This window comes from Aquarana catesbeiana, linkage group LG06 (genome assembly GCF_042186555.1).
Source record: "Aquarana catesbeiana isolate 2022-GZ linkage group LG06, ASM4218655v1, whole genome shotgun sequence".
Taxonomy (NCBI): Eukaryota; Metazoa; Chordata; class Amphibia; order Anura; family Ranidae; genus Aquarana; species Aquarana catesbeiana.
In genome coordinates this window covers 401,492,778-401,506,261 of record NC_133329.1, presented here as the reverse complement: position 1 = coordinate 401,506,261, position 13,484 = coordinate 401,492,778, and the positions used below count along the sequence as shown (strand labels likewise).

At 40.4% G+C, this 13,484-nt stretch overlaps 1 protein-coding gene across 1 annotated transcript in view; it reads right to left on the bottom strand.

Annotated features, from left to right (window-relative positions):
- Positions 1–13,484, bottom strand: part of LOC141147242 (contactin-associated protein-like 5) — a 585,111-nt gene that overhangs the window by 147,808 nt on the left and 423,819 nt on the right. The window contains exon 14 of the mRNA XM_073634434.1: positions 10,797–10,947. Coding sequence (XP_073490535.1) covers positions 10,797–10,947 — 151 coding nt within the window. The remainder of the gene's footprint in view (positions 1–10,796; positions 10,948–13,484) is intronic.

Genomic DNA, 13,484 nt, shown 5'->3' with positions numbered 1-13,484 from the left:
GCTGTTGATGATCCTGCTCGTCAGTCCTGCCTACTTAAGCCGTCCAGCCCAGAGGATCTCTGCCTTCACCTTAGTCAACATCACAGAGACGCTCCCCTGCATTCCTGTTAAAAGACTTGCTTGGCTGACCTCCCTTCTGGCTCCAGATCCTGCTTGCTGTTCTACTACACTGATCCCTGACTTCTGGCTTGGCTGACTATCCGTTCCGGTTCCTGAACTTTGGCTATGTTTTGACTACGTTTGTTCTATTTACTTTTATTATTAAACAAGTGTGATTTAACTGTATTTCTGTCTCGGTCTGATTTCATGGTTTCTGACAAGAATGATGGGTTCTCTATAGACTGCTCTTCACATAATTTATCTGAGTTGAAAATCCTCCCCTGATTTGCGGCACACCTATATATGTCCACCGCCCTGCCTGAGGACAGACCACGTCCACCTTTGCCTGCGGACGCATACGCTGCTGGCCCTCTCAGAGTGGCATGAGAACATCTGCTGCTCCTTGTTGGCCTCCCAGACATGGTGGGTTGGGGGGGTCATTACCCAAATTTAACAGAATCTGGAAAATGTGTGATTGGATGCACTTTAATAAATGAAAAGTGGCGCTTGGTGCACTTTAACTACTTCAGCTCTGGAATATTTACACCCCCCCGCATGACCAGGCCATTTTTTTGCGATACGACAATGCGTTATTTTAGCTGACAATTGCGAGGTCGTGCGACTCTGTACTCAAATAAAATGTATGTCCTTTTTTCCAACAAATAAAGCTTTCTTTTGGTGGTATTTGATCACCTCTTTTTTTTTTTTGCGCTATAAACAAAAAAAGACCGATAATTTTGAAAAAAAAAAAAGAAAAAAAATATTTTTTACTTTCTGCTATAAAGCACATCCAATAAAAAAAAAGTAAAAAATCTAATTTCTTCATCAATTTAGGCCAATATGTATTCTGCTACTTATTTTTGGTAAACAAAATCCCAAAAGGCGTATATTAATTGGTTTGTGTAAAAGTTATAGCGTCTACAAACTATGGGATATTTTTATGGATTTTTTTTATTTATTTATTTTATACTAGTAATGGCAGCGATCAGCGACTTATAGCGGGACTGCGACATTGCACTACACTAACACACTACACTATACTGAAACACTATACTCACACTATACTACCCTGTTTCCCCGAAAATAAGACCTAGCGTGATTGTCAGTGATGGCTGCAATATAAGCCCTACCCCCCAAATAAGCCCTACCCTGTTTACCAGAAAATAAGCCCTACCCTGAAAATAAGACCTACAAGGACTTTAACTATTTGGGGGGTAGGGCTTATTTGGGGGGTAGGGCTTATATTGCAGCCATCACCGACAATCACGCTAGGTCTTATTTTCGGGGAAACAGGGTAACACTACTTGCTAGTAGAAAACTGAGCCCTGCTCTATCTCCACTACATTTTGATTTTTAAAGTGAAAGCATAAAAATTCCTTCCAATATAGTGCCTGAGGGGTCCCCTTAATTTACCTGTAAAGTGGCAGATCTGTACCATGTCTAGAATGCAGCAATAATTGCATTTATAAAGCCCAAAAAAATGAAAATTTCCCTGCAAACTGCCTTTTATTTTGCTTAGCAACAGCTGGGGAGCCAGTGTGTATGATGAGGCCACAATGTAGTGCACTGGGAACAAGGTTAGAGATTTTTTGGATACATTCTGGTGTTACTTTGGATAGAAGTAACAGTTGCGTAAAATTGGTCTTTGGGTGTCGGTGGCGCCTTCCCACCGTAACCCTATAGAGGTAATCTTGATGCAAGAATTGGCCTTGCTGTAAAAATTGCAATGATATGCACCTGCCAAACAGGTGCTGAAAAATTACTCTTTGGGTGTTGGGGTCGCCTTCCTATTGTAACCCTATAATGGTGCTCTTGATGAAGGCAAAAAAAATTGCAATGATGTGCACCTGTCAAACAGGTGCTGAAAAATTGGTCTTTGGGTATTAATTGTGCCTATGAAACCTATACCAAATACATTCTTCCAGATGAAATGATTGAACACCCTCAAAGCTAGGCAGCCTCAAAGTCCTGCAGAGATTCCACATCCCAAAAAGACTTAATCAGTGACATCAGCATCAGGGGCTTCATAGCTGGTAATCCGGGACTGGTTCATTTTTATAAAAGTCAAACGGTCCACGGAGTCTGTGGACAGACGCGTTCTATTTTGAGATATTGGATTTTCTTATATATGCGTATCTTTGATATGTACATGTATATATAGCAGTCCAAATCTTGTTTTGTGGTCTATTTCCATGTTTTCCATTTTTTCCATGTTTTCTCAGGGACCTCGCATGTATGTATGTATCTCTCCCCCCCCCCCCCTTTTTTTTGGCTACATGTGTTTGCAATTTAAATTCATTGAATGCATCATGTGACATGTTTGAATCTGGTATATATTTGTCAAACAATATTTGGTCATTTAGCTATGACTAAGCAACAATGCTGAAGTGAAACACGTCAGCTGTTTGTCCTGCTTCTGTTGTCACATGAACGTTGAATATTCATTACAATAAAGGCTTTTATCGAAGTGTGGCTGTCCAGAATCCATTTCTTCAATATTCCTCCATGGCTGATGTTGGGGCTATGGCAGGACTAGATGTGGACAAGGAGGCAGGTTTATCCTCTCTGGCAATTGCAGAGGACTGCACACTTGTCTCTGCTTGCGTGACAGAGGATGAGGAGGCTGAGGAAGGTTTAGTAAGCCAGTCCACCACCTCCCATGCAGCAGGGGCAAACTCACTAAACAGAGGAAATGATGACCTGCCTGAGGACTGACCACTACGTCCTCCTTTGCCTGTGGACACATTTGTTGCTGGCCCCCTTATGCCCTGTACACACGATCGGACATTCCGACAACAAAATCCATGGATTTTTCCGACGGATGTTGGCTCAAACTTGTCTTGCATACACACAGTCGCACAAATCTTGTCGGAAATTCTGAACGTCAAGAACGCGGTGACGTACAACACGTACGATGAGCCGAGAAAAAATGGAGTTCAATAGCCAGTGCTTCTTCTTCTTCTTCTTCTTCTGCTTGATTCTGAGCATGCGTGGAACTTTGCGCGTCAGAATTGTGTACACACGATCGGAATTTACGACAAACGGATTTTGTTGTCGGAAAATTTGAGATCCAGATCCCAAATTTTGTGTGACGGAAATTCTGATGGAAAATGTCCGATTGAGCCTATACACGGTCAGAATTTCCGACAACAAGCTATCATCGAACATTTTCTGACGGGAAATCCGACCGTGTGTACAGGGTATTACAGTGCCAAGGGAACGTCTGCCTCTCCTTGTTGTCCTCCCAGACATTATTGGGAGGGTGGGGGCGGTGCTTATAAGCAAATGTAAACTGGCAGTAACACACACAGAACTATATGGTTTTAAACTGCCACTAGATTTTAGTTGGGGGTATCAGAGTAAAGGGGGCTGAATACAAATGCACGCCACACTTTTCACATATTTATTTGTAAAAAATGTTGAAAAACATTCATCATTTTCCTTCCACTTCACAATTATGTGCAACTTTGTGTTGGTCTATCACATAAAATCCCAATAAAATACATAGTATAGGAAAAACACATATATGGAGAGATATAGATGCTGCACACCTCAAATGATATATAATGGGAAAGTTTTGTCATGAATGTTATATATATATCTTTGTGTTTACTACATTTGCACTTTTAGGTATACCCCCTTTAGAGCTCATATTTTAATTATCATGGAATTATTGTATGCCAATAATTTTTAAATAAAGAAACATTTTTTCAGTTTATTTATTTACTCCCCCCCCCCCCCCCCCCCACAATAAAATACATTTACGTTTTTGGTTGTAACATGACAAAATGTGGAAAATGTCAAGGGGTATGAATACTTTTTCAAGGCACTGTATCTGAACCAAAAAATCCTCCATGGTTTGTGGCACACCTATATGTCCAGCATTGCAGAGACCTCTTTAAATGAACACTGCCAACTGGTCAAGCCTTAATGGGTAGAGCAAAATCCATATTCTTGTCATTTTCTATATTGTTATTATTGTCAATGTACATCTTAGAATGATGGGTTCTCTGGAGACTGCTCTACACATAATATATCTGAGCCAAAAATCCTCCATGATTTGTGGCACACCTATGTGTCCAGCGTTGCACAGAACTCTTCCAATGGACTCTACCAACTGGTCAGCTCTAAAGTTATGGTAAAGGTAAACTTTTTTTGTTTGAGTACCCTCATAGCAAACCGCTTGCTATGGAGGCACTCATGCAGGCTATGCAGTTTAGATCCAGTAAGGCCATGGCCTTGCCCTTCCAAAGATCCTGTTGTCTGGTACTTTATTTGAAGCAGGGATCACAAGAGGTTAAAGGGCCAGGTTTGAGGTTAATGCTATGATTCTCAGCAGTTATGCAAAACCTGCTTGAGATGGGTCACATGCAAGTCAGAAGGAGGTCAACTGAAAATGTATCTGTCCAAAAATTCTAAATGATCTCAGAATCATCCCAAACTGATACAATTTACGAGATCCCAAATCCCATTAAGATGGCCTCTAAATTGGACTTGTGGCTCTGAGGAAATAGAATGTGTTGATACATAAGGTTCATTAAGTTGCCTGCCAAGCCGTGTAAAAATAAAGCATTCTAAGCTTCTTTTCCAACCTGTATGTAATTGTTTATACCTTACTCCTTTACGCCAATCTCCAAAAAACGATCTGTAAAACACAGCAATCAGAAGAATATCGTGACCAAAAATTGTAAGAAATTTTAGAGGGCCACAACTTGGATATTGAGGTTATGGTGAGATGCTATTGAGACACTGCTAGAGCAGATTTTAGAGAGAAGCGATTACTCCAGCCACATTTAGATTTAGAATCATATTGGCCAAGAGACAAAGTAACCAACTGCAATACCTAATAAAGTTTAACGTCGTGTAAATCATCTTTCAAGGCTTCTTCTTTAGGCTAATAACCCAGGAGCCTTGAGTGTGTGTGATATGATTATCCATTAAAGGTATTCCAATCAGATACAATTAGCTACTTGTTGTTTTTCTTGGAAGAGTAGATATAGATCGTCTAATGATATGCACGGACACTGCAGACCTTCACTCTGTAAGTCGCAGTGCTGACAGATACAAATGTATTACTGCATACCATAGTGCGTCTCTACTGTGTCTCTGCTGCCAATATCTCAGTACACCTTGGCCTCCTGGTATTAATCACTTATAAATATTGATGTTACGCATTGATTTAATTCAAAGCTACAGGTCACAATTTAATTAATATTTCATTATCGAGGTTATCAGTCTTTGTTACATTAAACAAAGAAAAAGCGATAAAACTAAAAAGGCAGCTTTATGTCGTGTTTATCTCATAAACCTGAAAAGAGGATTACAAGGTTTAAAGGGCATATGTACGCAGAAAAAAAACACCACTTAGAATATAAAAAATAAATATATTTCAAAGGGAAATATTTATAAAGTGACAAATGATTGGACTGCCTACCCTTAACTTTTTATTATTTTAGATGCTGGCCAGCAGATTGGCTGCATTTTTAAAGGGCCATTCATCATAAGGAATTGCATTGCATTTGAGAACCAAGTTTTTTCCATTGTCAACTAGCCAACCCTCAACAGGAAATCCCATTTTAGTAACATTTGCCATATTTAAACTAATGTACCACTTTTAAGTGTTTGTGTTGAATGAAGAATCTTGATCACCACCGATTCCCGTGGAGTCCTATCAACCTAGCTTGTCACATCCCCATCTGCTGCATTTTCAATGCACCAAATATAGGAGTGAATGAAGTCAAAAGTAGTTTCCTTCTTTGTATAAATATACTCCTTTGACTGTCCATGCCAGCCATTCTCAACTAGGGTTCCTCCAGAGGTGGCTAAGGGTTCCTTGAGCTGTGGCTAAATGACCTATCAACCTAGCTTGTCACATCCCCCATCTGCTGTATTTTCAATGCACCAAACATAGGAGTGAATGAAGTCAAAAGTAGTTTCCTTCTTTGTATAAATATACTCCTGTGCGTGTCCATGCCAGCCATTCTCAACTAGGGTTCCTCCAGAGGTGGCTAAGGGTTCCTTGAGCTGTGGCTAAATGACCTATCATGTGATGGTGCCTGCATAGTTCCAGGTCCAACACCACTTGGCATAGCCAGAGCCATGTCTGTAAAGGGAGCATTCTTCCCACTGTCCACCACCAACAATTTCCCGAAGATCACCAAAGGACTACTTTTAGCAGGGGTTCCCTAGGACCTGAAAATGATTGCAAGGGTTCCTTTGGGGTAAAAAGGTTGAGAAAGGCTGGTCTATTTTGTACAGCTTTGTGTTTTTCGTAGCCATGCCTGTTTGTTCAGATGTCATATATCCTTCCATGCCAGTCAGTCACTGAGCACGTTTCCAGCCAGTTCCGCAACAATACAGTGTAACATAGTGGGCTCCAAACTGCAGCCCTTTGCTTACCTTTATCTTGCACTTGGGAGACTATTTGTTAGGACCTACCTCGACTTAAACCTGGGACCTCTGCTCTGTCTGACAATGACTCTACTTGCTGAGCCACCTGGAACGCTGGACAGTTCCTTAGACAGTTCCTTGAATGATCCTGTCTTGAATCTTATATGCCTAGAACCTTGAACTTTATGCTCCTCTCATGAACCTTTCTCATTTAAGCCATGTCTTTCCACTTCCTGGTCACCAGAATATTGTGCCTTCACCAGCCAATATCTCGCTCTTGTCTCTCCTGCTGCTGACCGTATCTTCACTACCATCCGTTACCGACATCTGGCTTTTTACTTGACTACGCCTCTGCTTAATCCCTACCTGCAACTACCGAATATACTCGAGTATAAGCCAAGTTTTTCAGCACATTTTTTTGTGCTGAAAGTGCCCCCCTCGGCTTACACTTGAGTCACTGCCATCTTTGCATACCTGATCAGCCCATGTCATGCTCAGACAGCAGTCGACCAATGTAAAAAAGCCACGCTTTCTCCTCGTCCTCGTCCGTGATAGGGGAACACTCAGTTTCCCAGCAGGGAGTCAGTGTTCAGTGTTCCGCCTATCACGGACGTCCTCTCATCCTCATCCCATGGACGGGGACGAGAGGATGTCTGTGATAGGCGGAACACTAAACACTGACTGCTGGGAAACTGAGTGTTCCGGCTATCACAGACGACGGCGAGGAGGAGGCGCGGCCTTTGTAGACTGGATGGCCGCCATCTGACTGCATGACAAGGGCTGATCAGGTAGGCAGATCGTCACAGGGAGGCTGCAATGGACACAGGGAGGCTGCAATGGACACAGGGAAAGCATGCAGTGGACACAGGGAGGTATGCAATGGACACAGTGAGGCATGCAGCTGCAGATGGGCATTGTTGACCCTCTTTTTCCACCTACAGTAGCTGCTGCATTTCTCACCCTCGGCTTATACTCGAGTCAATAAGTTGTAAGATGTAAGGGGGTAATTCTCCACTGACCACTATTGTAAGGGAACACTACAATGTTCACTGTCTGCCTTTCAATTCTGGTCATTATTATTTTTGGTATTACTAAAAACAATTTTGCTAAATAGGGGAGCCAAATAAGTGTTAAATATGTAACATTCCTTATTATTTTATTTATTCTTAGATCTTACTGTTCACATTAATGTACTGTGAGTTATAGATACAACAATTATCAGCAGGGGTTCCCTAATACATAAAAGTTTTTTCAAAGGTCTCTTCATGTTAGCTCCTTCCCATTCAGCCCTAGTATCCCTTTAACAGAGTCTTTATGCCCAGGAAGCAGGAAGGACCAGTCTATCATTGGCTGTCACAGTGGTCACGTGACCAGGAGGCGGTCCCACAGCCTCTTTGTCATGCCCATCCCCTAGCTTTTTTTGGTCAGGCACTATAGCTGCCTCTGTGTTCTTCACCTGCAGCAGCCCCCTTTCCCATAAGGCAAGCAGGCCCACGGGTACTCAGTTGCCACCAGGTCTTAGCATAGCTCCCAACTGTCCCTAATTTTCGAACAAAGTCCCTCTGTCCCTCTTTCCTCCTCATTTGTCCCTCATTTAGGTCTGATCTATATAGTTGTATATAAAATGCATTTTATATGTTTCAAAAAGTGTTTCCCAGTGCTAAACCTTTCATTCAATTTCTAAATTGCTGCATTTGTAAATTTCAAAAGCCAATATAAAGGAATAGTGGTGGTAAAAAAAAAAGCACTTGTGGGTTTAACTAATCTTTTTTTTGTATAATTCTCTTTAAAGGGGGCATGGAAGGGGGTGCGTCCTATTCCTACATACTTTCGCTAAAAGGTGTCCCTCATTCCCATCTCAACTGGGAGGTATGCTATAATGGACAGAAAAGAAAGAGCTGGTGTGAGATGGGTGGAGGTAATGTCTTAGTCCCAATTAGTATGCAAACCAAATGCCCCCTTCGGCTTATACTCGAGTCAAGCACTTTTCTGCAGCAGAGAATTACATTTTCCAAACTGACTTTGGGGCCTCGTATCTCGGGGTCACTTGGTGCTAGGAACCCCAGCTTTGGATATGTTGTAGTGCTAGTTCCACTGGGTTTGCGCAACAAATTTGGGGTTCCTAGCACCACGTGGCCCTGAGATATGGGGCCCCAAAGTCAGTCAACTGTGTCCATCTGCAATGTCATATCGGAACCCTTTGGGTCCAGAGACCCCAAATTTTGGCTGCAGTTAGGGGGCATCTAGGAACCCTAAACTACCGAGTTTGAAGTTCGGGGGACCTATGGCTGCAAATGGGCACAGTGAGGCTGCAAATGGGCATTGTTGACCCTTTTTTCCACTTACAGTAGCTGCACATTTCTCACCCTAGGCTTATACTCGAGTCAATAAGTTTTCCCAGTTTATTTGTGGTAAATTAGGTGCCTCGGCTTATATTCGGGTCGGCTTATACTCGAGTATATACGGTACATTTAAAAACAACACATAATGCAAAAATTAATTAATATCAGTACATACCGTATGTACTATTCAACTAGGATCAACAAAGAAACCTTTCCATAGAACCGTAATTAATAGAGATGACCACCATCAATCTGAGACAACTGTGCTATAAATCTCAATGCATTTCGCGAGGGAAATCTCGCTTTTTCAGGAGAGGCATAGGAGAGTATAATTAGTTGCAAGGTGCTGGCCACCTTCCACCCTGATAGTGGTTAGGCTAAGGAATAGATTAAAATCTAATCTATAACAATTTATACGATAGCAGAGGCCTGGAAAAATGTACCAAAAGGTCCACTATTCTTCCAACGGGAGCTGTGAATGGGGTGGGGAGATGAGAGAGAGAGGTGACTATACTCTCCAACAGGAGACCAAATTGATGGATGTCGAATCTCACAGGGAAAAGAAAATCACCCCACACCCTTGGGGGGAAGACAAAAATCTGTACGGCAGTATGGTCTCCAGGCAGATGGAACACTGTGCCTGTTTACCGTGTGGGGGCAGTCGCGAGCTAGGCAGAGCATACAGGTATTTGTGATTGGCAGACAGGTAGAGTGGTCCAATGGCAGTCCAGGTTCCAGGCAGGCAGTGTTCATAGAGTAGTCAGGGTCAAAACCGTGGTCAAATGGCAGAGAGTAGAAAGACAAACACTCCTGCGCACAACTGAGTTACCAGGTGGACTAAAGTTCGAGGTGGAAGGTGCCTCAGGCCTTGCTGCCCTTAAGGATAGGGGTATCCTAATAGTCAAAAGGGAAAGAAGAAAAAGAGGGCGCACCAGCCTTGTGCATTATCCTTAAACGTCTTTTTATTAAAACTAAGATAAAATACTACTCACAAACATGTGGGAAAAAATTTGCAATACGAATGATCTCCAGATGACAGCAATTAGTTGACTGACAAACTGACTCCAGATGAGATATCAAGGGCTACTGCCACCTGACGTGTTTCGAAGGGGTACCTTCTTCCTCAGAGCCTAGGCTCGAAACGTATCAGCTGGCAGTGGCCCTTGATATCTCCCTTGTTACCATTTGGAATCTGTTTGTCAGTCAACTAATTGCTGTCATCTGGAGATGATTTGTATTGCATATTTTTTTCCTACATGTTTGTGACTAGTTTTTTATCTTATTTTTAATAAAAAGACGTTTAAAGATAATGCACAAGGCTGGTGCACCCTTTTTTTCTTCTTTCCCTTTTGAATTCAGAGAGTAGTCCAAAGTCCAATCTGAGATTGATAACAAGAAAATCCAAACTAGCCAGCAGGGTGGGGATCAGGCAATGGTCAAGGCACAGGTACTAGGCAGGCAAACAGGGCACTTGAAGAACATGTTGCAAACCCTATCACAAGCATGACACTAAGGGTTTGGCAGGCTTAAAACGGGTTTGGTCTCCACCTAGGGGCTGTGTCTACACCAATCACTCTGCAGGTGGACAGTCAGGAAGGGAGAGTGCAGCTCAGCCAAAACAAGGCTGCTGAAATGAGACCAGCAGGTCCCATGGAATAGAAGTGTTGCATGCTCCTGACACTCTTTATCATTAGTAGAGACCGATAACTTCTTTATATAGATATATGCATTACGAGGGCGGCAAAGGTTAACAAGGTTGAGAAAGGCCGTCCTAAACAATATGTACATTTGTCTATATTTATTTCCTAAGTGATATTGCTACCTGCATTTATCACTTCATAGCCGCACAGTTCCGGGCACCTCTGTTGTGGCCCGTTAGAAGTCACAAGTCCTTGGCATCACAAGTTATTTCACCTTTTGGCTCAAGGGGTGAATATATGGCATCATTCATAATCTTTGTCTTACCAGTCTTGTCTGTCGGCGTCACAGTTGCAGTAATATCTCATATCGATGCAGCTCTCCTCCATCCCGCAGGTGCACTGCCCCGGCAGGGACCCGCCCCAATAGGTGTGCCTCTCGTTACCTCTTCCAATCCACCATGTGTACGGGCTTCCACCTGCAAACAAACAAGACTGATGGTAAAATGTCTGACAGAAATCCAACTGAGACATTAAATCAATTATAGCTCACATTTTTATTTCTTGCGATTGTAAACCTCAGACATGAAATATGAACAAAGCACATCCCTCTATAGTGTGTACTTGTCTCCCTCCAGAGCACTAAGTGTCATTTCTGTCTGATGCTTCCTTCCTCTGCTATCAGCAGAGTCACTTCTGACAAGTTTCCCTGACACCAAGAAAATAAAGGTGACGAGGGAGGGATCTCCAGCACACATCCTGTGATTGCCAGCCTCAGCTCTGCTCCTGTGTGCTGTGCGAATGGGCTCTCAGCTCTCCTCACTGAGCTCTGCAGAGTATAACTTCAGCTCTCCGCTCCCTGTTTTCTGACAGCTCAGACAAGCTTTAGAAATTCAGGACTTTGAACAGATGTAGAGGAGAGAAGATGCAGATAAACAGTTACAATTTATGAAGGGCGATTTTTCTTAGACACGTGCACTGCCGAAAAATTCATTCGTTTTTGTTTTGCGTTTGATTTGTTTGGTTTTTTTTTTTTCATTTTTCAGGGCTTTCGTTATGATTGCAATTTCTTAAATTCAAAAATTCGGGGAATTCGTAAATTCATAAATTTGAAAATTCGAAAATCAGAAAATAAGAAAGAAAATCAGAAAAATTTACAGAATAACTAACTAATAATAATAACTATTACTAACTATTAAATTATCGGGCTGTTAGTGAATGTAACGAATACAAATTTATCCAAAGTTACAAATTATCCGAAATAATGAATGCCGTATCTAAACAAATGGAACAAATTAATAATAAATAATAATAATAAAAATAATAATAATAAAAAGTTTTTATTATTATTAGTGTTATTTATTATTATTAATTAGTTACGTTCCATTCGTTTAGATACGGCATTCGTTATTTCGGATAATTCGTAACTTCGGATAAATTCGTACTCGTTACGTTCACTAACAGCCAAATTTGAAACGAAATTCCAATACCTATAATTTAATAGTTAGTAATAGTTGAGTTATTTTTATTTCTGATTTTTGAATTCTTAGGTTTTGGGATGTTTGAATTTACGAATTTTCAAATTTACGAATTTTCAAGTTTTTTAATTTACGAATTTTCGAACCTATGAATTTACGAATTTATGAATTGTTTGAATTTATGAATTTACGAATTTTCGAATATTCAAATTTACAAATATTCAGAAAAGTTCATCAAACAGGTTTTCATTTATTCGGATACTTTCAAATTAACAAATTTGTCAAAATTCGTTAAAAAACAAATTCGTAACAAAACAAATTGCACGTGTCTGATTTTTCTATCTCTGTCTATCTCCTGAGCCCAGTCACTTCATTTGGTATAGGCAGAATGGCAATATGTAAACAAAGCAGAGACACAGATCTATGCCTTCCCAGAATAAAAGCACCTCCCCCCCCACAGTACACAAGCACTGGCTAGGCACACAGTTAACCCTTTGATTGCCCTGATGTTAACCCCTTCTCAGCCAGTGTCATTAGTACAGTGACAGTGCATATTTTTTTTTTTTTAGCACTGATCACTATATTAGTGTCACTGGTTCCCAAAAAGTGTCAAAAGTGTCAGTTAGGTGTCTCGATATGTCCTCCGCAATATGACAGTCCCGCTATAAGTCACTGATCGCTGACATTACTAGTAAAAAAAAAAAATATCCCATAGTTTTTTGTCATTTTTGCACAAACTAATCTATATACGCTTATTGGGATTATTTTTTTTTTTTAACCAAAAAATATGTAGCAGAATACATATAGGCATAAATTTATGAAGAAATTTGTTTGTTTTTTTTTTTTTTTATCATTGGATATGTTTTATAGCCGAAAGTAAGAAATATTATTTTGTTTTTTGTTTTTTTTTTAATTTTCTGTCCTTTTTTTGTTTATAGCATCACAGTCCTACTATAAGTCGCTGATCGCTGCCATAAGTAGTATAAAATAAATAAATAAATCAAATAATTCCAGTATACATGCCATAGATTGCAGACACTATAATTTTAACGCAAACCAACTAATATTTATTATTGGGATTTTATTTTATTTTTTTTACCAAATAGTTACATATAGTTACATAGTTAGTCACAAGTGCATCCAGTTCAACCCAAAAAAAAAAAATACATGAAGCAAAATTTTGGCCAAAATTTATGATGAAATTTTGATTGAATTAATGATAATGATTGACATTTTTTTAAATTTTTTATTGAATATGTGTTATAGCAAAAAGTAAAATAAATTTTTTTTTTCAAACTTTTCAACATCATTTCATTTATAGCACACACAAAAAAAAAAAAAAAACCGCAGAGGTGATCAAATACCACCAAAAGAATGCTTTATTGGTGGGGGAAAAAAGGACATCAATTTTATTTGGCTACAGCGTTGCACGACCACGCAATTGTCAGTTAAAATAACGCAGTGCAAAAAAATGGCCTGGTCATTAAAAGGGGGGGTAAATATTCCGGAGGTCAAGTGGTTAACATGACCTAAGGACA